Source organism: Necator americanus, chromosome III (genome assembly GCF_031761385.1).
Source record: "Necator americanus strain Aroian chromosome III, whole genome shotgun sequence".
NCBI lineage: Eukaryota > Metazoa > Nematoda > Chromadorea > Rhabditida > Ancylostomatidae > Necator > Necator americanus.
The window spans coordinates 20528002-20552522 of record NC_087373.1 but is presented as its reverse complement, the minus strand read 5'-3'; the positions used below and the strand labels follow the sequence as shown (position 1 = coordinate 20552522).

The window sequence follows — 24521 nt, the reverse complement described above, 5'->3', positions numbered from 1 at the left end:
CAAAATGACGTGAAAGACTTTATCCAACTGATAAAGATAACGTTCTACGTCAGATCATGTAAACTGTTCGCTACTATTTAAGCAGGCGTTTGCATGTATGTTTCCACTTCCTGAGGAAGGCATTGTACCAACTTGATGCGATCCAAGAAGGAAATAGAAGCGCGGAGTAGTGATAAAGGAGCAAAGCAACACGGCCAGTGGCCACAGCTATGAAACACCCCATTTACCTTTTGCGACATGCACACGAAGTTATTGCGCAACATTTCGGTGCCGCGAGACCCGTGTCACCCCCTTCTACAGCTGTCTGGCGCCGGCGCCCCAACACGACGCTGGTGGACCCGTCGTGCCCAACCCGACGTCGGTGGACCTGAGGGCCATTTTATAGCTTTCTGGCGTCGAGGCAACAACTCGACGCCGGAAGACCCGTCGCACCTCCCTTTTCGAATTTGGTGATGACACACACACACACACACACACACACACACACACACACACACACACACACACACACACACACACACACACACACACACACACACACACACACACACACACACACACACACACACACACACACACACACACACACACACACACACACACACACACACACACACACACACACACACACACACACACACACACACACACACACACACACACACACACACACACACACACACACACACACACACACACACACACACACACACACACACACACACACACACACACACACACACACACACACACACACACACACACACACACACACACACACACACACACACACACACACACACACACACACACACACACACACACACACACACACACACACACACACACACACACACACACACACACACACACACACACACACACACACACACACACACACACACACACACACACACACACACACACACACACACACACACACACACACACACACACACACACACACACACACACACACACACACACACACACACACACACACACACACACACACACACACACACACACACACACACACACACACACACACACACACACACACACACACACACACACACACACACACACACACACACACACACACACACACACACACACACACACACACACACACACACACACACACACACACACACACACACACACACACACACACACACACACACACACACACATGCGCGCGTGACAGAGAAGCGCATTATTATATACTATATTATATGATCATGATAGTACCCTCACGATTTTGCAAAATTCGTTCCCAGCATCGCGAGGTTGCAAAATGTTGTCGAGGTTGTATGAGAATGGCCACTTCTCGCCAATGGAGTGCCATAACTTCACTTTACTCAGAAGTAGATATAGTGTAGCGGCGGATTACTCGAGAAAAGCATCAACATCTTGCCCCGCCTTCTGAAGTAGTCGCAAAAAACCTTCGTCGCTTGCTCGGTCAGATGGAGCCGACCACATCGTTTTGTCCAAGTTGTCCTGAGGATGCTTCCAGACTTGCAGGATATGGAACAGCGACAGATGGACAGATTCGGTGCGAGCTGTAGCAGAAGATCGAACAGGACGGGCTCAAATATGTTCGAGGACGACACCTCGGCGAAGATGCCGATAAACCGCAGCCCACCGTTTAACCCAAAAGTTAGTCAAGAGGAAGAATTGCCAGAAATCGGCAGCTTAAAGCTAGGGAAAGTGCTTGTTGTGTAGCATCGCACGGTAACTTTTGTCTAGTCCTTTCTGCACAACACCCCATCTCCTCTCGAGAAAAAAAGAAGTTTGCTCTAGTGAATCTTTGTTTCGATGTCTCCTGTATCACTCAACAGGATCGGACAACAGCAAACGGGATCGGATATTGCTTGGTCGTGATGACATGAAATACTTCAAACATTCTCGTATCTTACAATCTCGACGCACTTTCGCCAATACTTTCTGGGACTATGACATATTGGAGGCCATCTATGTGCTTTAAGTTTCGGTTTTTTCGCTGTCTCCAGAGACATTTGCAGAGGTTCACGCTATCTACTCGCGATTGTCCTGTCAACTGTCCGATCAAGATCTTTTGAGCAGACCTGTGAAACTCAACGAAAGAGCCAAAACATCAGCGATTTAATAAAGATCCATCTAGTAAATCCCGTAGGGACACCAGTAGAAAACACGAAATCTTTGCTTTCTTTTTAGTTATTGGGCTACCCTTCCTTTGTTTACAGCTCATTTTGTATCGCTGCGCAGTTCGTTATGCACATTCTTTTTGATCTATTAAAAAAAAATAAGTGAATTTTGGTTGTGGCTGCAATTTTTTGCCTCCTTTTCGAGATGAATGTTGCGGTTGAATGAAAAGCGTTGCTGACACATCTGCATCATCAAGTCCAAGAAAAATCCGGTTCCCCATCGTGCAAAGGTTATTACAACGATCAGCTGCCTGTTCACCTCCGCTCAAACGCGTTGATACGAAAATGTTAACACCAGTTATTTTACATCCGCACTCGTTGTTTAAGCACTTCCTGAAAGGTTATTTCTTTGTTTTTATTCTCATGTATTTGCCTCATCAGAAGGAAGTTGATTTCCAGTGAAAATGATGTAATGTGGCCATTCTTTGCTTTAGAAATCGATTCCATAACATTTTTTCCTAAAGAAAAGAACATGTTTACGTTGCACATCCTACTACGGACTTGCCATCTTGGGATCACTGTTCCTTAACATTCTCTTTCAATAATAACGCTCCATAACAAGTAGAACACTGCTTATGAGCAAATGCATCAAATGCTTTGTAACAACAATGAAATCTTCCCAGCAATGCTCTTTTGAGCGGCTGTCGAAGAAAGATGGTCATTACCAGTGTTCTTCTTGGAATTCTGATTTGAGCAATTAATACCATTACTCGTCTATGAAAACCTAGGATGCGCTTTTAAAGGCAGCGTATTACAATTTCGACGCGGTGCGGAACCCACAGCGAAAGCATAGAGTTCGGGTAGTAGAGAGCGGATCCCAGCGTGACTCGGCACACCTCTCCATACTATCAAAAATGGCGTGCAAGGCGCCGTTTTTTATAACGATTTCAGCAGCAACTCTCCACCCTTGCGCCTCATCCAACAATAGGTGACGAGGAGAGCGGAGAGTGTACAAGGGTGCGTGTACCTCGAAGGTACTAAATTAGTTCTCACGCCGTTTTTTTTTTACGACGATTAGGGAAAAATGAGCTTGGGCTGTAGATTACGGAACCACACTGGAACCACGACAAAATTGTGAACCGTTTTTAAGTAGCAAATAATGTGAGGATGTCATAATCAATGTGTATTCGAAAAGAAACATAAAATTCGAACAGTCTGAAAGTCAGCTTGTTTTTTCCTGGCTTGTTCAAAAAAGATAGCTATAAATTCGAACTGGCGAAAGTTCATTGTCATTGTGAACACCGTGAAAGACGATGTTATTGTGACACCACTGATGCGGAGAAAGTTACTTGAACTGACACTTGTTACTCAGAGAGAGAATTTTGAGAAAATAAAGATAGAACAAGAGCAGAGGATTGGAAAATGCCACCAAGTTTCCTTGCAATCCTGTTTCTTATGATGCTTTCTTGTCACTGGAGTATTCTTTTTTTGCGATTTATCCATATTGCGCTTAAAAGGTTTCTATTTTCCCATACCACTGCTAAATTGATACCTAAGACAAAAGAAACAAACCAAATAAACCACAAGTAGAGCTGTTGTTCAAAAACCGTACCGCTAAGACTCAGCATTTTATATTTATTTTTTTGCTATTGTGTTAAAGAAAAGTTTCAAAGGAATGTTTATTATGTGGCTGACGTTTCTGCTTTTTCTGTTTGCGGAGACAAAAGCAGAGGTTCATTTAAATGCTTATCCTTTCAAGTAGCGCACCTTCCCGGGTTAGTATTTTGACAGTTACTCAATTTAATGAAAACAGGAAACATGTGAATAGTCTTACGCGCCATGTCGTTTCACTGAATGTTTGGTAGCGAATAGCCGGTATTGCTGCCAATTGTACTAACGGCTTCTATGTGTAAATTTTTCTTGGAAACTCCCACAAGTGTGCCATAAACAAGAACACGCAAAAAATGGCTCGCTACAATTTCTCTCAAGCTACATATAAATAGTAAACAACGTCTTTTTTTTTTGCTCGTTGGTCTGTGGATTCACAGGTCATTCTCCTGCTAAATAAAGTGAGAAGTCACTCCGCGAAATACTTCTGTCCAGAAACTTATAGAATAACATTTATCATGGTTTTGGTGACAAATCTGAGCCAAAACCAACGAGCTAGTCAGGAGCCGTGGGCGAACCGATGAATATCAAACAGGAAAGAGGGACTCATCAATATTTGCTGTCCTCCCCCTTCGAACACTAAACGCCACTAGGAGGGACCAATGCTTTGGGAGAAGAACTCTGACTGACGCTATTCCTAAACAAAACTGTAGTGCCTAGAGTCTCTCCTGTGCTAAGGACTCTCAGGAGTATTGGAGTGTGTGATAGAAAGATACCCCCCTTATAGTCGACCGGACAGCTCTCTCGTTTTGTGAGTGGTTAGCGCCTTAGCTCAAATCTGAATAGATCGCCAGGATATGTTTTAAACCAGAGACACTACAATTTCTCGTAAAATCGCTGGCGAAATCGCGCAATCTCTTGTGCATTGTTCACCTGGTCACCGTTGACCTCTGTTGATTCGGTGAACAGGTTCACTTTCATCTGCGGATCGCAGCCACGGGTCGTTTTCGCACAGAACCATTTATCGTTTCGCTATGTACTGCACCTTTGCTGACTGTTCATTTTTCTTCAGCTTTCATGCTCCTGCAGCTCCTTCGTATTACTTTGAGAGCGACGTCCAAAGTATTGCGGACCTTATCTTTAAAACTCAATGCTCGGACGTTTCTCTGCAAAAAAAGGATGACAATGATGGGATTTTATTTTGTTCGTTCACTTGTATACATTTCTATACATTTTTTTGATAAAACTCTATCTGTAGACTTCTACGAAAGTGAGCGAAAGTAAGTTTCAAAGGTTTGGAAGCTCAAATCACCGGAATACCACAAGCGGTCGGAAGACGGAATTTGGAATAAAAGCTTTCTTCATGAAGATTTGCATCATAAAGTTCAGGAACCAGTCTTAACAAAACTCATTCCCACATATGACAACATTCACTGAGCGAACAACAATTCACGTAGGGGTATCGAAATCCTTCAAAGAAACTTAGTTTGCGAGACCTTTGCCGACCTGGTCATGAACGTGGCAACTTCATTCATTTGCTTTCGGTATAGGTTTGAGTCCTTTTAAGAAACCGCGTAGGAATTAATTAGAGAGGAAGCTGCAGAACTAATGTTCAGCATTTGGGCAGAATAACATGTAGCAATGAAACCTACAAATTTATCTAAGGGTCACAACGATAGTAATTCGAAATTTCCAAACATGCATTCGATAGGTACATTTTGCCTTAAGATTTATCATAAGAAAAATTATCATAAGAACACCAGAAGCAAAATTGACATAAGAAACAGTTGAAATAAGAAAAAAAAGAATTATTTATGCCACAGCTCAGTACTTTTCATATGAAATAATTCTATGAGAGAGCGCAAGCAACTTTCTTACAACTCATATATACCGAGTTTTGTTCAACGCCTTACGCACGTCCTCGCTAAACGTTCGGGGAGAACGTTTCAATGTTGTTTTTCAATTTTGTATCACTACACCTTTCTCTTTTCAATTTATCACTAGTGACTGATGGAACTGATGGCGTATTCTTCATTACTTTCGAAATCTTCGGATTTTAACTATTTCCAAAGCCCGAGGACACCGCTAGACAATAACAGAATTCCCCTCATCCTTGAAACGCTTGCAACATCTAATTTGTCACTCAACCAAATCCTATCACATGCGAAGTTTTGAGAATGCGTTCCTTAACCAAAATTGGCAACTTCTTTTGGCTCATATTCCTTATTCACGTATATAATCGTCAAATCTGACACAGTATTGTTGTCGCATCTCTCTGTATAGCCCTGACGAATGTACGTAAACGAATAAAAACGAATAAATAAGCATATTTGTTGTCCGCCCACTGAATCCCTCTTGGACCCCTGTCCCTGACGTATTTCTCGCAAATAAGGCGTAAGAAGATTTGTCATCGCTTTTTTGCAGTAGTTTTCAGTATTCGAAATCGCATAATACTTCTGAAATCACTGTAACTTTTAGATGCGACTGACTGTAGGCTTAAGTTCCCAATACAGAGACAAGGCCCACTTTTTCTGTAATTATCTATATTTATAATCAATGTACCGATTACTTTCATTTTCAATACACTCATGAGCACCGACAAATCCTTTCTCTCAGGGAGTCAGCTGATGTTACAGTAGTAAATAACTAAAAAATCAAACTTTCTCAATGAATGAGGGCCAAGTATGTTCATTTTTCAAAAGAATTAGTTGAGAATCGCGTTGCCCTACAGCAATAAAGTAACCGCAGGAAGTACGCCAATTTTCTAATTTGAAGCGTGGAATGCCGCTAACTGAGAACGCCTATCGAAGAAATCATTTGGATATTTCTTGTGAGTGACGCAGTGAAAGAGATCTGTTTATACCACATGACTAAATGGAAGTTGTAAGCTTCGTACTGTAACGCAGATAGTTCCGTAGTTGTTTGGAAATGGTAAAAAGGATCGTCCCGTTCAGTGCATGTAACGTAAGATTTTAGTAGCTGAGACTGTCACGAAAACAGTAACTGGTTCTTCTCTGATGTAAGCATTGTCTCGCTTACGAAGGAAGGATACGTTGTTACAGTTGCCTTCCGTAATAGGATGAGTGGTGCTATACGTAGTCCGGGAGGCTGTTCTCGAACCCGTTCCTCAAATCTGTTGTGGGACACTCTGGGCGGAGCTCTGCACGTTTTTCTGGCAGAAGTACAACTTATATAAATCCACTTAAGAGGAGTTATTTATGGCAACATGTGGTTTCTGATGCTTATCGGCTAGTATCATCTTCCCTCTTTCCATTCATTTTGTGTGCAGCACGTAGCTTGTGGGAATATGACTGAAACTCGGTGTAATGATTCAGGGAAAGAGTAAATAACCATGGAAATTCTGAACACGAACTCGTGGTGACATAACATGTTGTCATTTTGAGGGAATATTGGCCAAAGCACCCATACGTAACCAGAAAGCAGATAAGGCTGAAGAAAAAACGCAGTACACCACTGGAATCCAGACAAATCAAGGAACTTTCTTTTGCGCCTTTGACTAGTGTTTGATTATTTGGATTGCTAGTTACATTTATAACATTTGTTATAATCGGGTCAAGACCACATAACACGCGCTGCAGTAAGCGGCTGCGCTTGATGTAGCGCGATAGAGTTAGAGGTTGGAATCGCGGTGGGACCATCGCGACGAGTGGTGCTACCAGGGATCCATCCACTCCCGACGCTACAGGGTGCCCCTTCGAGCGTAACCGTTCACGCAACTACACCGAGCTTCGTGTTGTTTTTATCCGACTATATGCATATGTGCCATGTGTGTGTACTGCATTTCATATTTTGTTACTTCATGATCAAGTTTCCTTCCCTTCCATCAGGTTTGATCATAGGTACTAGACAGACATTTCAGTTCTTTTTCCTCATGAACTATCCTCAAAGCACACTTCCTACTGAGTTTATACGGTTACGAAGTAGATTTGAGAACTCTCAAACGTCAAAGGGAAAAATCTCATTTTTATAGACTAGAAAAAAAACATGCTTCTCATCATCCTCCTTCAATCTGTGCCCTTTCTTTCTTCTATTGTTAATCTGAGCAGTTTTTAGCCGCTTTATGAGCAGTCGACGTGAAAGATGTGACGCATCGCTTCTTCTGGCTTCTTCAAAGAGCACAAGAAGCTCTTTTGTTCTTGTTTGTCGTAGTTTACGTTGTTATTTCTGTACAATATTGCATGTAGTATAATAACTACGTACTTCTAGTAACATCCAATTGGTTTTCCATTAGTTCAGCAGCTCGTCTTCTTGTGAGGGCGCATTTAGGATTTTCATGGAATTAGATTTCTTACACATTTTTTTTTCGTGCAACTGCCACGAAATTAGCGGAAGAAAAGTTTTCTCACTATTACGACTATAAAAGATGCTAGAAGGATGAAGTGTGTCTGGCGTTAATCAATCCTATTGGATGCGCTACGACGTTCACTTCAATTCAAAATCGTTTTGAAGTTTGCGACAAAAATGCACAAAAAAAAATGGCGCAGAAATTAAGTCCATACGAAGTAAAATCTTAGAAGCGCCCTAAGAGCAAAACAAGTGGCAAAACGAATGGGAAAAGGGCCAGCCAAGACGACAAGTCACATTGATAAACCGTCATCAGAAAACAAAGAAAAGAAGAGTCCCTACGAGCTTCTCGCGTTCTGTGGAGAGGAGCCGTGCACACTTGTGCCGAGCCGAGAACGCGATGCGTCACTCCGATACAATATGGTTTACGCAGGTTGTAATTGTCTGTGTTGAACGCGAACGCGATTCTGTTCGCAGAAACAATGGGTTCACTTTGCTTCTTCGGAAACTTTCATTTTGTCGCTTCGTATCACTCTTTTGGCCACCACACAGTTGGTTCTTATCGTACGATTAGGGGAGAATTAAGTTTAATAACACATTAAAAAATAAAGGAAGATGTACATTTTAATTTTCTTTTCGTTTTCATATGTCAGTGTTGCAGAGAATTAGATGAACGTGGGCGCTTCTTCGTCATCCAGTTCATCGGAAGAAGTGTTCAAAATCAGGGTATGTTCTTTAGATTAGATGGCAGTTACACGCTGAGTTATCGTGCACTAAACTCCAGTTCGATTCAATTCAATTGAAAGAGAGCTAAATAACCGACAATATTAAGAGCTCTCAAGTAAGAATTTGAAATGTTTCCTTCTCGAACGCACTCTTTAACAGTTTGTTTCGTAAAGAACCACTTAATCTTTTATTGCTTGCCTTCGCTACAAAATGCTGACATGCATTCTTAGGCAACAATCTCTGGCACCAAATTACGACAGCTGAATAGGTCTACAAAAATAATAATATCTGTAATTTTACAATACAACACTACAATGCTTTCTAATATCTACAGTCGCGCCGTATTTTTGTAGATGATGGAAGTCTGAGCGCAAAAAAGCCATGAATTTTGTGGCTAATAAAACCTTCGTAACTACATCGTTTATCCAATAATACTGTCACTTATGGGCTTAGTCAGTGGGCTGATATTATCTCCTAATGCGGTTGCATCTTCGCCAAAGTATGTCATCTTTGTACACAACTCTGCCAAATCTTATAGATCTGCAGCGAGAGGTCGAACAGAATCATTTCAATCGTCGCCTCATATCCTGTGAGACTTGACCTCTCACCTGAACTGTTTATCGACACCGAACATCCTCAGGTCCTTCGGTGATTTCAGCGAGACAATGCAGAACTGTTGCCGATTTCATGCTTCTTGTATTTCAGGCATTTGATCTATGTTGTTATGGGATTTGAAATTGTCCTGGACAACAGCACCTCTTTCTATTATTTGAGTAACTTCCATCATATACCCTTTCAGGTTACACAGTTCGCATTTGCGCATAGCGTATGCCCAAATACTTATTGTGCTCATTACAACGTGGACTACATCAGTGGCTTGACTTACTTGACTTAGTGCCGTCCTTGAACATAGCTCTGCCCAACCTTCTCGATCTTCTGCGAGAGCACCCACAGAATAAAATCATTCGCTGTTATTCCATGTCCTCAGGTCCTCTTTTACCATCTCAGTCCAGAACTTCACTTTCGGCCTGGTGGCCTCTTCCAGCTCGAATACGACTCACTCCCCAGAACACGTTGAACGAGACGATCTAGTGACCACCTTAGTATATGACCAGAGAAGGAAAGACGATTTTCTATAGCCACTTTAGATGGCGGTGCAAGATGTTGATATCATCCACGTGTCATCCTCCGGTACATCATACCGGTCTCAGCGTAAAGATTTTCGTTTTGGTATACCTCAGGCCAAAAATAGTCAAGCATCCGTCTAAACAGCTTCCTTTCCATGGAATCCAACTTCTTCATCACTGTAGATGGTGCTGCCCAAGTCTCCGATCTGCACATTATGATGGGCGGATAGGTATACTCGCAGCTTGACTTTGTTGATGATGGGCACTTCGTTAAGGAGTTAAATGCAGGATTGGCTTTAACGAATCGTTGCTGAATACCTCCCTCATAGCTGCCGTTGATCCTCAGCATACAGCCCAAGTATCAGAGCTCATCGACGAGTTCGATCGGTTGTCTGTCCACCCTGACTTCCGTTCGAGGTCTCGGAGAGACTCACATCTGCTTGCATTCATCAGGGCGTAGACATAGTCCATAGGCTGCAGTCAGCTTCGATACAACATGTTGAAATTTCGTACTGCTTTCCGCGAATGTAACAATATCGTCATTGTACTAGAGATCGGTCAAAGGGCGTCCTGAAGGTGCTGGGATGACAATGGGAGGACACTGATCCTCCTATAATGTCGTCGATGGCTAATTTGAATAGGAAAGGACTTGCCGCTGCCCCTTGTCTTACTCCAGTTACCACCTCAAACGGTGTTGTACATCCGACTTGTGTTCGAAATGCAGCGGTTGTTTGTGACACATGTCATCAAGCAAGCAAACGAACTTTCCTGGTACTCCATCGCGCGGCGCTGAGCTCTTTAAGAAGACGGCCTCGATGAGGAAAGTCGAAAGCGGCTTCAAAGTTCACAAAGGCTAATTGCATTGGCTGCGAATTCGGACAGCCAGATTTCGATCACTCTCCTGATGATGAATACATGCCGCGGCGTTGTATATCGCCCAGGATGGAAGCCAGCTTGCGTCTCGCGCGTTGCTTCTTCACGATGTTTAATAAGTCGGTTCAGGGCAATCCGCTTCAAAACTTGTACGTAATATGAGTGAGGTATCTTCTCGTCTATGTATATTGAGCGGATGATCTTTGTCATCTCACGAATCCCAGGCGGAAGAAGATATTTCAGCATTTCTGCGCTGATTCCTTCGTCTCCACCAGATATTTCATTTTTCATCTTTTGGATACAGAACATAACCTCCAACTCGGCCGGCGGTTCCTCATTAACCGCATAAGTCGATCTATAAACATGCTTACTTGCTTGCTTGCATCTTTTCATTTTGCCGCTGTACTGTTTTAGTAAAGCGTAGACTTTCAGCGGGTTTATGTGCTCCACGCCTTTTCAAACTCCTTTGCCCTTGACGTCCATTCGTTTTCGCGTTCTTTTCGAAGCTGCCGACGCAACTTCCTTCTCAGATGCTTTGCCTGGCTAAAATTGGCAGTGCTGCGGGTGCAGGCGGCGCATACAGAATTCTAGTAAATTGTAGTAATTATAGCAAAGGCGAACTTCTTCCGCATAGGAATGCTTCTTTCTGGTCAACTCCAACATAAATATGTACGTTGGCGGAATTTCGTTTTGGATTCTTGTATGTTTCAGCTGACCTGTCATGTCGATTTTCGGTCGAAGAGGAACTCCTCGTTTTCTGTTGTGGAACCATATCTTGAAACTAAGAAGAACTGCACGGTGGGCAGTTCCAATCAGCTCTAGATTTTTGGATCTCTGACTGAGGAATGTTCCTTGTCGTAGTCGAACTGAAGTTGGAGGGTTCTTCTCTCCCGCTTGCGCTGCTTTTCAGGCATAAAAACAGTTGACCGCTGCCACGTGAGCTGATTCTTCTTAAGCGATGATAAGGCCCGACTCTTCACATATGTCATACGGAGTTTACGTCCCCTGCGATCCCGCTGTCGTACAAAGGCGCATCTAGGTGACGTTAAGCCAAAATCCCTCCACCAGTTTATTATATTTGTTCCACACAGCTATCGCGCAGCTTTCTACTTTCCTTTCATCAACATCAACGCAGTATATGGAGTAATTTTCGATGCTGATGACGCGCCGATCTCTGAAGCGTGTTTCCTGGAGCGTGAGAGCCTGGACAGGGCGGTTTGTTAGAGTTCACTCGATAGTGTTCGGCAGTTCAGCGTGACGAAACGAATGGTTGTTGCAAAGATTCTATGCTCCTTTCACGCAGTTGGCCTTTCAGATTGTAGGCTTTGGTTTACAATGTGTGGGAACCTTTCGTCATATAACAGTGCCGGTCATACAGCTCGTACGTTCTCTCGTAGCAGTACGATTCATTTATCCGAGTTAACAATGTTCCATGCTGGCAACTGACAGTAAAAGTGGTGACAATGCGACCAATATATAACCGAGGGTGAAGGTAATTTGGACTCTGGCAGGAAACAAAGACATGAAACCGGAATCAATTTTGTGAGGGTGCAACGGCGGAACGTATACATGTAAGCAGATCCTAAAGCCTTGAAAGATGGCGCGAGGAAACAATCTCGAGGTCGACTTCAATTCTCAAGAACGGAATTATTCCCCAATGTATGTTTATTCTTGAACTTATAAAAGGAGCTCCAAAATGCTTCGGAACACAAATCTGTTGTTCCGAAGCACTTTAGACAGACACCTGTTGTCGCACGACAAACACTTTATCTAACAACTAACAAAAACGTACGGTACACTTCGGGAATTTCAAAGTTTCATATCCCCGCGAAAAAAAATTCTGGCCACAGCAAATTGCTTCTGTGTCTAAAACTACCACACGACGATTTTTTTTTTCAGAGTTTGTAGGCTTTAGTTAGTTCAAAGATATCTCCTGCATAATGATCACAGTATCTCGTTGTATTGTGTTGATGAAATCCATGGCCGTTAAGAATAAAGAATAAAGTTCCTGGTGTTAATCAATCCGCTTGGGATGTGCCCCACATTCACTTCAATTCAGAATCGTTTGAGGTTACGAACGTGTAACTGGCCAATACAATGAGTAGCCGATTTTTCAAGTCCGTGTTTTAATTCTTCTATACCTGTCTGGTACCAGTTCATCGACCCCGGAGGGATGAAAGACTTGGTGAGCACTAGGGCGGATTTGAACCTCCGATCGATCGTGCGGGAAGCGGAACCTCTAACCGCTACACTACACCCGCCCCTCATGGCCGTTACCTCCAAATTTATAAATCAATAAACAAAAAGATAAAATATAAATGAAAAACTTCCAAAATCCAAAGATACACTGAAATATAGAAAATATTGGCAAAATGTTATATGTCATTCGATAGCGAGGTTCTCCCTTTGCGAAGTGGTAGTGTTGTATTTAGAATAGAATTATTTCTTGACAATTATTGAGACGCCTTTATAAGTCCAAGTGCTAATTAGTATAGTAATTCCTATTTATTATTGCTCACATCGTTCCCAACGTATTTAATAGATCATTCAAAGTTATTCAATGTTTTGCATTACTTCCATGAATTTTTTGAACTCTTCCTGGTGCTCATTCGTTGCCTTTCAAACACTACATAGACCTTACGAGTAGGTTCAGTGGCTCCATCACCTCAAATGAATGCAGAAAAAACAATTCTCTGTTTTGTTTGTTTGACTTTTCAATTTCAGTATCTGTACAGGAATCAGCGCAATCAAAAGAAAAATTGAAATAAAAATGTCCTCTAGAACAGAAAATTCTCTTTCATATGATTTATGAAATTTTACTAAACTTTCCACTTCTCTGTTCCATATTCAATTATGAATAAGAAACAACGAATTACTTCTCAGCCAAATACACGGGAACGACTTCGATTCTATGGATTTCTTTCAAAATTGTAACATCTAAGTCTCGTTGTAATCAAAGAGAAATAATGTACCAGTAAATTGTGGAATTTGCACGCAAGTGAGGAACAGAAGAAAACCAATAGTACCTCACCACGCCATCAAAACGCTAGCATTTCTTCAAGACTGGGACTAAACGAAACTTGGAAAATGAAATTCGCATTGGACACATATATGTTCACTACAAGATTTGCAAAGATTTTCGCTCTGTACTTACGATTCCCACTAATAGGTTAGTAATTTGCCACTGCTTAATTAGTCACTTTGTGGTGTTTATTCGTAGCCGAATGTGTGATTCCAGGTCCCAAAATCACGACCGCAAAATCGCCTACTGAAAGAAGGCTTCGTGGATGACAACAACGAGGATCTGTCTTACTTTAATTTCCCCATCTTGTGGCCTGCGGCAGCCTCCGCTCTGTTCTGCACAGCTCTGTTTATTAGTGAGACCCACTCTAGTTTGCACGCTTCTTCCGTTTATTCCGGATATTCATCACAAGCTAAATTTCAGTTGCTGTAGCTGGCTCCCTATACACGGACTATGTGCCGACTGAAAAAGAACTGAAACGAACATTCTTCGCCGCCTATGGCTCTTCCTCTTTCAGGTGCAACGTGAGTTTGCATTTCGGTGGTTGAATTGTATCATTAGCAGTAAGTGTAAATAGTAAATGACGTACTGCAAGTTTTTACTTTTCAGACAACATTACGCCTCCCTAAAAACGGGATTCCTTCCATACTGAATTTATTTGAAATCAATGTCATTGGCAATGTGTTATTTCGGCTTTGCGTATGCATCCCCATGGTGGTGCGGTTATTCATTACTTACTGTCGCAAGTTAGTTTGTTGTTATTAAGAAAAGACAATTCTATACAATTCTTATCAGCCATTTACCCCACCCTACATTCTACGCAGACAACACACTTCTTTTTTGTTTTTATTTCCTAAGACTAGAAATACAGTAGAATAAAATAAGCAGCACGATTCTGTGCAAGAAGTGCTCTTCAATCTCAGCAGGTTTTCTTCACGGTGCTCGAAGATTGCTGTAAATTAACAATTTAATATCTCCTATTCTAGCTATGTACTCCGTGGTGAGTACGACGAGCTTCCGTTCTTCTTCCGCGTGTGTGTTAAACTCGTCCCACTACTGACTGCGATAGAGGCCGTTACATTAGCACTTTTCAGCATTATCACCGTCCACAGTGATTTCCCTGGTAATGTTAATTGCTGTGAGACCTCCAATGAAGTAGGTTCGACCTTTAAAAAATCTCCTTTGCAGAAGTGAATAGATTCTGCAAAATTGTTTTCGTAATGGCCGCGTGTGTGAACATGGTGTTGACGTCAGCAATTCAGTACTCGTTTAGCAAGAGCTCAAATGAGGTGATCGTTCAACTCTTTCCCTCACAACTGCTTTTGGTGAGATGTTTAGAAAGGGGAAGTGATTCTGCAGTTAGTTGAGGTAAAGTATATGATGCGGCTGAGGAAAACTTCACTAGGAAATGAACTCCCTTATCTTTCGGATAGCAGATCTTCATTGTGTAGTTTAAGATGGATGAGACCTACTCCTAGCTAAAAATCCAAAAAGTCTATGTATGAAGACTTGACGGTTGACTGATACTTCTAATACGCAAAAGTCTTTCGGAGCGGAACGCTGAATCTTGGATCCATCAGACCTAACACCGAGTAACGTTTACCACTGCATCTGGGCGTCACTTGATTGACGAAGGAGAAATTTATCAAATTCGCTTAACTCAGTCTCTAAAAAACGCATTATTCACCTGCAAATTTATCCGTCTCAGAAGAAAATAGGGATGCACGTTCTTTTTATTCTCCTCTCCAAATCCCTTCATTTTGCTACATCTTATTAAGTACGGGCATTAATCGAGATGATGGAGAGCTGATCTACTGACTCACCTTAATCTGGATCCCAAAAAAACTGCTGTAAACACGCTCGTCTTAAACCAATAGCGGTTACATATTAGACGGCCAAAATAACGGCGTCCTGAAGGCCACTACAAACACTTTGGTAACCCATGCAAGGATTGCTCTAGAGCCTCTGAAATGTTCGCAGTTTTGCAGAAGTAGCATTTTTCCGCTTTGGGAAAGGTATTAGTAGCAGACGTTTTTTGAAATAAAATCTGCAATGGAGCTATTTATATTTATTTATTTGAGTTATTTATTCATTTAGTGGGATTTCTTCACTTTTGGCTCCTCAGCTGTATGACGATTTTCCAAAATTGTAACGTATGGTGAAATTAATCTGTAATAAGCACCTTATTTACAGATTTTATAGACATACTTTTTTAGACTATAACTTTGTTTTTTTTACTGAAGCTGGAAAATGACGCTACCGTCAAGCCCTGAGCATCTTTGGGTATGCGGAGCTATCATTACATGGAGATCCAAAATTTTTTGTAGTATCCAAATTCAAAAAAAATTCATATGGCTACCATTTCACTACTGTGACATTATTCGCGTCATATATCCCTAGCGCAAATTATTTGAGTTAGTTAGGTTAATTTATGGCTTCAGATCAATATTTGCTCAAAGTTAATGTCTTGACACTGTTATTTTACAGAGAGTTGATCATCTCTCGGCAGGAGTAAAGATTGCAGCTGCGTGTACGTTCTGCTACTTGTCTCCGCAATATTTTCAGCATCACCACTCCGCTATTTCCTTCCCCATCTGTTTCTCATATAGTAAGTGCAGAATTATTTCTGGAGAAATTACTCAGTTTTGTCAGAAAATCAACCTGAGGAACTACTTTCTGGTGGCGTCCCGGCAACCAGTAAACGTCATTTCAGTGCCTCGAATTTACGCAGCCATGGAGTACGCGATGATCGTCGCCTACGGTGCTTTCCAAATGTCCTCACTTATCGACATCCGACATATATCGTTCATTTGTTACCCGAGAACTTGTTCCGGTGAATGTGAACCTCTTGACCCGGTTAACTTTGTCAAGGGTTCCAAATTCGAGTACTGCCGTGCATTCGAGTACCAACAGCGGAGGGTCCGCAATATTTAACGCCCGAAAACTGATATATTCTCCTCTCAAATGTATCTCCGAGACTGATTCTGGAAACCATGAATCTCCATCAGCTACCACCTTTCGCCTATTCCATTTAGTTGACTAGAACTGATTGTTCACAGACTTGCTCAGGTTTTCATTGTTGATTTCACATGTGATTATGTCGTTATGTTTGAACATCATAAGAGTAGCCACTGAAACGTTTTTACGTTCCTCTTGAAATACGTGTCATGCTGTAGCAAAACCTCCTCACTGATTTCCATCGAATGGCTTTTTTTCAAAATAAAGATTCGCCGTTTTAAAAATTTGAAATTCCTGGTACGAACGGATGTGAAAAATCAGCTCAAAAAATGTTTGATACACTTCCAGAATCTTGGGACTCTACAACGACTTAGTCTCGAAAGACGTTTGTGCTGAGAGAGGACATACCATCTTATCTTCGAAACCGCTTGTAAGAAACCTTGAAAAAAAGACAACTACCATCCTTCCAAATTGGGTTCCATTCAAATTAGCATAATATAAAAAAAGGACACATTCTAATTGTTTATTGGAACAAATTTGACTAAATATTTATGCATTGCCCAAGAACAAGTAACTACATTATGCCGGATTGAGATCAAGAAGATTCCAGGAAAACGTAAAAACACAATGAACATTGACGAAAGTAGCAATAATCAAAACTTTTTGATTGAATTTTCAAATTACAATAACTACACTAAGGTAGTCCACGTGAAGTGTGACGCAAGAAACTATCCACAACTTTGCACAAATCAATCCAAATAAAAAGTTTTTTTCTATACAATAGTCATGAAATTATGCATAAGATTTCACGGATCACATTCAAAATTACGGCCTTTATTTTCAATACAAACATCCAATGTCTTCCGGAAAATTTTGAGGATGGGCGCGATCATTTCCCATCCCCATACCTTCTCCAGGACTCCTTTCGGCTACTACTTAAAAGAGAAGGCTTTTTGCTCTAGCACCGAACAGAAAGCAACATCCAAAGGATTACGATGCAAATTTGATGGCAAAACGCATTCGTCTAGAAATCCGAAAGATTCGTCTCACACTACTCAGGTGTCTTCTTTGCACCGTGGAGATAGCGCACAATCTTGCTTGAAAGTCCAGTCAATGTCCTCAGCGTTTTCCTTGGCCCAAGGAATCAACGCACCTTTGAATTTTCAATAGCCCGTCACACTTCATGTAGGCCGTCCTAACTACGCAGTATACGTCCCAAAAGCAATGAGACCGGTTCGATAAACAACATTTTGCAAATACACTTAACGAGCATCGACACAACGCTTCCAGCTGTTCTGCCACTGTTTCAAGCAGTTTTTGAAGAGCTCTCCAGAATGTCCTTTGGAACTCGTGCCACAGTCGCTTGAACCTCGTGGAATGTGGATCTCTTTCTTTCCTCGAAAAGAAATGTTTCCAAAGAGTTTGTATCGGCTGAGACGGCTGTCATTGCTATTTTCTACAAAGAGGTTTCTCGAGCAGAGGATAGAAAGTCGCCTGAGTCCGTCCGGACACCGATCGCTGAAGACTTCATCACTTGTTCCTCACTGATAATGTTCCCGCTAATACAGCGTTGTTGGTGACGAATTTCTCGGCGAAGAAAAACGTATCAGTCCCTGATCCGCCACCGGACCTTGTTTTGTTTCGAAAGATCAAGAAGGTTCTGAAAAGTCAGGTCCAGTCCCATGACTGTTGCAACATAAATTGCATATTTCCTTTCCTCTCACTTATCTGCAATTTGCTCAAGCAATGGCCTAGCACTTGCATTCGTGTCAACCACTTCAAGATTTACTCAGCAACATTTGTTCCTTCGATGGAGTTAAGTACGCGGCGTTTTTCATTCGGACAGGCGCGAAGACACGATAAATATGCAGTTGTCAACTGTCGGTTTCGGAGAAGAAACAGATCGGGGCATAACAGTAACAACTGACACCTGCTTTCTTGTCACCTTCACGTCCTGATCCGGAGAGGCTTGGGGTGGACTAAGCGGCCACACGGCGACCTAGCTCCTCTGGACCACGTCCCAGGCTGACCCCAAGTGGACTACAAACATATTGCAATCATGATCGGTAAAACATAATACGTACACGTATTAATGGAATCACTACAAAGTAGTTGCAAGAAAAAACGTAAGATATGAATGCATACAAGTGGAATGCACAAAACTGTGTAACGTGGGTGGTCAAGTGGTTAAGTGGCTCTCGGCTTTGATAAGTGGGTTGTGGTATGTGGCACGCGAGCGAAAGCTACCAAAGAACGGTACTCGCGGTGATTTTTCGTCGTCGCGCCGACCGCGAAAGTCGTGCACAGAAACGACACTGAGGGTCGCCAAAGAAGATCAAGGTGAGATGGACGACTGCTACCAGAACGCGTCGCGCAGTGGAGCTCTTTCTACCCACACAGAACAGATGACTCTTCCTTGCAGATCGTCGCTCCCACCAGAAGTGTCCACGCGGAACCCGGACTTGGCGTTGTTGTCCTTTGGGTCGGAGACGTTGTCTTCAGTGTCTTCGCTCAGGCACTGTCGAAAAGGGTGAGGTCCTTTCCGTGTGCTCTAAACGACCAATCCAAAGACGCAGAGTTCAGGTAGAGGGTAAATAGAGAGTAATAAAGGTGGTATGTTCGTTCACGATGACATAAAGCTTTGTGCGGTTAGGTAAACGACAGCGCTCGAAGAGGGGCGCTGTAGCATTGGAGGCGAAGTTCGCGGGCTGGGAGGGAACTGCTAGCAATATCCTTGTGGTTCGTGTCGCTTCGAGCGCAGCCGCTTACGTAACTGCTCCGAGCTCCATATCGTTTTGACCCGACTATATCACATAAGCTTTAGTTACGGTTGCATTCAGTAGGCAAACATTTCATTCTAATAAAAAATAGGAAATAGAGGATAATCCACACAGGTCAGAACAGAAGTTTTCACAAGTTGCCGCTACTTCTTAACTGAACCTACTTCGTTAGAACCTCTTTGTGAAATGAAATGAATTTTCGGACACTTTTAGTTTCACTTAGTGTCTCCAACATCTCAGGCAGGGGAAGACTCAGGATGGCGACAATATGTAAGCCTTGAATCCTTGATATGGTGCTTTTAGGTTGACATGCTTCATTACTATAATACTCTCTCTCTTCCAAGACTTCACAGCTACTCCTTCAATCTAGGCAACTAAACTATAACTTTATTCATCGGGAATGGAATGTATTATTCTCTCTATATTCTTACTACGAATTCTTATTAACTGATGTAGGCTTACAGGTTGACATCGTACATTTCGTAGCACTAATGTTTATATGTACAATATTTAAAACTATACGAGTCTGCACCCGTACAAACATCATCTGAAGTAGCTACCTACGAGGTCCGACATCGAAATTTCGGAATATGTGGTGTAAATTGGTATCATTGTGAAGAAAACGAAATGAAAGTCTTCCATACGAGAACTCCGAAATATGCACTGTTTCAGTGAGTCTGTGAGATCATAATAAATGGATATTATTGTATCTTAGCCATCGATGGATACTTCTTTAGGATTGCAGCCACTCTAGAGGTCTTGTTCTCGGTCATTTTCTGGAGCACAATCTGCAAAACCATAGCGATATTGCCGACTCCAACGACGAGAAAAAGGACGGAGAGTGTCGGTACCTGTAGCAGAAAGAAAAGATAATGAAATATTTGCACATAAATCACTCGTATGTATGTGCATGATGAAATAAAAGAGAAAAAGAAGACAAAAACTTTAAAATAAATTCGAAAAAAGGGAACAGGCTTTCCGCGTGGTTAAATTTTGCAGAACTTCTCTTACCTGCCACACACATTCGTGACTTCTCCAAATGCTATACAATGTGTAAGCATTGTATAACTCCAGCACGTAGACGACGCCTAAGAAGGGTAGGAGGAACGTTAGTCCTTGGAACATCCATGCAGCGAAACCTTCTGGAAAACTCACTACTGGCAAAATCGGAAGCATTAGTACCGACAGTAGTTGTTGCCACACTGGCGACCAGACGCTTTTTTAATTTTCGCAAGGCATGGATCAAGAGTGTTGTTTTTGAGCACTTCCATACGAGTATCCGTGAGTCGCACTGTCTCCATTGGACGAGCCTTTTTGCCCCTTTTTTCCTGGTTTTAATCGTTATTGGTTCTTTATGCTCTTCTCTCCGTACACTAACGCACTGGTAGAATCACAGACTTAACTGATTATTGTCACATACGCCGAAATGAGTGTGACCACCCAGCGTGTCGTGTTGTCAGCAATGTGTTAAGAAGAACTTACACTACTAAATTAGCGGCTTCTGCAAAACTCTAAAACAATACTTCATACCACGTAAAAATTCAAGAATACACTTCGACTTGATCTGCCTAGGATGGAAAGTCTGAACTAGATCTCAGGGAAAGGGAAGCCTACCGAGAGTAACGTCCATGCTGTCGCCATGTCCTAGTGAATGCAGCCGGCGCAGGCAGCCGCTTTGATACTGGTATTGCAGCTGTTGAACGAGACATATGTACGCGGCAAATAGGAGGAACTGCGAATGGAAGGCCTAGAAGGGAAGAACATAGAAAACAAAGCTTCTCAGGATCTCATGAGTGTGTCGGTTTTCTATATAACGGTTGTATTGGGCACTCATAACTGAGAAATGTGACCAGTTCTCTCTCTGATTGCTGTACCCAGTTACCTACTTGATATCAAGAAGAGCATTTAATCAGTCGTTCGTTCATTCGAGAAATACCAACAAAATTGTAAGGGAAATTGGAAACAAAAAAACAATTTCCAAGTAGGTCTCGGAGTTTGTTTTAGCAAGCATCATTCAGATGCACTTTTTTCAAACAACAGATTCAATTCGACGAACCTTGTAAGCAGCATCATCTGGCCATGTGAGTGCGACACCTCCGATCACGCATGCAAGATAGTGGTGCGCCACCCACCAAGATCCGAGTCTGCAAAATAGTCCGTAAGTCCCAAATGATCAAAATTATTGCAGCTCATGACTGACCTAGAACCATTGAGTATTAGTATGCTTTCTCGTATAGTTAGTGTGCAATAGTACCAAACCATGAGGAAGTGGCATATCGAGTCCATCGGGCTGAAAGAACCACTGCGCTGTGAAGATACATAGAGCATCACGATCATCACTGTGATGAAGAAACGCGGAAGATGCTCGCATTCATACTGCCGAAAGCGCTTCAAGAAGACTTTTGATGACGCATTTATAAGTAGATGTTTCCTTTATTACAATAACATAAATTACCGTGATGGAAACATAAAAGCAATAGCCAGGGGAAAGAGATTGAAAAGTGTGAAGCGAAGCTTGAAAGTCTCATAATCCTTCTTGAAATAAAATCTGTAAAGATAAACGTTACTAAGAAACGATAACAAACGATCGGTGTTAAGAAAGCGTAGGGAAAACAAAAGTTAGTAACCGTTCAGTGCTGCTCATTGTTAGGTCAATATTGTTGCCAAGAATTACGCTCAGATAGAACCTGAAATTGCAAAGCTTTGAAAAATTCAGCTACTTTTACACGACGAAATTTTCCTCATTTTTTTACCCATTGTTGATTTTCTTTTTTTTCTCCGCTTCTGGTTTTTTGTCCTCTCTTCCGCAATAAAAACATTTCTTTGTGATGTCGACCGGATGAACATGTGAGCTGCCTTTTCCATTGCTGAATATCTCTGACTGAATATTCGGAACATTCCGGACAAGTTCTTCTTCTTCTTCTAACAAGTGTCCTTTAGGTAAATAACTGCAACCGTAAGCATATTTTAAACGTTTTCTACTAAAAAAAATCCCATAGCTTCCGTGTGTAAGGAAAGGGAAATTTTCTTCGAAAACGGATTTTTGCAAGGGAATCAGATTTTAACTTGTTAGCAGGTGCTTTGGGAATCGCATTTCGAATTCCTTCATTGGTTGCATATGTATGATTGCTCAACGAGTTTCGCTTGAGAAATTTCGGACAAACTAAGAAGCACGAACTAAGCTCATATCACACAGCCTAAACCAACACCCGGATGAGAATGACAAGCTTAAGTTGTCAAAAGGAGTAAAGAATCACCGATAGACTACAATATGAGGTCAGACTGTTGATGTTAAGGACTACTAGAAACTAGTGGTTGAAAACTGCGTGGAATGGGATTTTTCTGCAGAATAAAGCACAAATAGGTTATCAAATGAGCGTACTTGTTCTTTATATCTTCACTTCGATCCTCTACATCCAATGACATGTTGTATTCCACTGAAAATAGGCATCTAGATTGAAAATTTATTTGAAATGTAACGGAATGAAGCAGCAAAAGTACGAGCAACCGTTCAAAACACGATCGTACATAGTGACTGAGGAGGAGGTTACACTAAACAGACAGGAACTGAATCCTTCATTCAGAGGTTTTGTGCAGGTATTCATTAGAAGAAGTAGAAGAGTGCCCACTGCTTTAGTCATTAGAATTATGAGGAACACAGATCAACTGCAGCACAAATCGATCCACAAAACTATGCATGGGCATTGAAAACCGACGGTGATTGTCGTTGTGGCACTGTCGGCCACCGTCGCATGCGCTTAGTAAGTCATAAATGGAAATTTCGGAACAACTTGTCAGTCATTGGATTCCTTTCGGTGAGATCTAATCAAAAACCGAGATAAAGGATAAAGGATAGAGCTTCTGGCGTTGATCAATCAGCTTGAGATGCGCCCCAACGTTCACTTCGATTCAGAATCGTTTGAGGTTTACGAACGTGTAATTGGCCTGTACAATGACTTGCGGTGGCTAGCCGATGTGTGGAGTCAGTGTTTTTATCCTTCCAGACAAGTTCGGTACCAATTTATCGACCCCGGAGGGATGAAAAGCTTGGTGAGCACTAGGGCGGATTCGAACCTCCGATCGATCGTGCAGGAAGTGGAACCTCTAACCTCTACACTACACCCACTGCGCCCTAAGCAAGCGAGATATCGTTGAAAGAGGAACAGAATGAAGCAATGTTATGTTCGCCAAAAGGCAATAACTGGAACCCAAAATAGCCTGGTGTTACAGCTCTGTTCCTTTCTGAAGCACGTGGCGTTGTTGAATAGATCTCAATAGAGATCTGAAGGGGAATCTAATGACGTACAAGTTGTTTTAAAATTTCCATTTTATGATATGTTGAGTGCAAGCGACGGTGGCGAACGGTAATGCATCTCTTACCATCTCTTACCGTCGGTTTTTTAGCGTTCACGCGTATGATTGTATGTAATAAACATCCTTCTAAAAATTTGCGTCTTTCATAGTCTGAAATCGCAGTTCTAACTTTCATTCTATCACCACCTTTGAAGCGTTTCTCGCTTCTCGCTGCACTTCTATGGAATCATGTGCGCACCATGTGCGCTTGTACAGAATTTTTTTACAGTTTACCAGCAAAGTAACTTCGAATCACCAACGCAGACAAATCGAATACTAAGTAATACGTTTGCTCGTACGTGATCATGCTTCAGCTCTGAGATAAGTTGCCAGCCACCAAAATGTGTCAAGCTTATTGAATTAAGCAAAGAGTGCTGATAGAAGTTTCCCTTTTTTCTAATTTTCCAATCAGAGTAATTCCATATGTTAGAAGGTGCTTAAAGATTTACTTGGGGTTGGGGAGACGTAGGAATATGAGCGTGAGCCTATCATTGTGAAGTAAAAACGAATTCAGTTTACCAAAGCCATCAGTGAATCACCGTCCACCATGAGTTCCTAGAAAGCCATAGTCCAACAACCGGACAATACATGTGATGGTTTCGAGAATGGCCCCATCTCCTAATCCACGGTCTATCGTTGT

The 24521-nt window shown here is 42.0% G+C and overlaps 3 protein-coding genes across 4 annotated transcripts; 2 read left to right on the top strand and 1 right to left on the bottom strand.

The window, feature by feature from the left end:
• Positions 1–1509: 1509 nt before the first annotated feature.
• On the top strand, positions 1510–1728 carry RB195_010268 (uncharacterized protein; the record flags this gene model as incomplete). Its single annotated transcript, XM_064191189.1, has 1 exon — positions 1510–1728. One exon carries the CDS (start codon positions 1510–1512, stop codon positions 1726–1728), a length of 219 nt encoding a protein of 72 aa, XP_064048772.1.
• Positions 1729–8711: 6983 nt separating this feature from the next.
• Positions 8712–16724, top strand: RB195_010267 (uncharacterized protein; the record flags this gene model as incomplete). The annotated part of the gene is made up of 8 exons (XM_013450522.2): positions 8712–8768; positions 14007–14145; positions 14214–14314; positions 14400–14536; positions 14777–14913; positions 14979–15079; positions 16278–16398; positions 16504–16724. 8 exons carry the CDS (start codon positions 8712–8714, stop codon positions 16722–16724), a joined length of 1014 nt encoding a protein of 337 aa, XP_013305976.2.
• Positions 16725–20229: 3505 nt separating this feature from the next.
• On the bottom strand, positions 20230–22954 carry RB195_010266 (uncharacterized protein; the record flags this gene model as incomplete). Of its 2 annotated transcripts, none has more annotated exons than XM_064191187.1 (9): positions 20230–20379; positions 20540–20670; positions 21143–21275; positions 21585–21672; positions 21729–21818; positions 21984–22076; positions 22156–22215; positions 22282–22476; positions 22911–22954. In XM_064191187.1, the coding sequence occupies 9 exons, from the start codon at positions 22952–22954 to the stop codon at positions 20230–20232; spliced, it is 984 nt and encodes a 327-aa protein (XP_064048770.1). The 2 variants fall into 2 exon arrangements, with proteins under 2 accessions (XP_064048770.1, XP_064048771.1); XM_064191188.1 differs by having other exon boundaries at positions 22282–22395.
• Positions 22955–24521: the final 1567 nt, after the last annotated feature.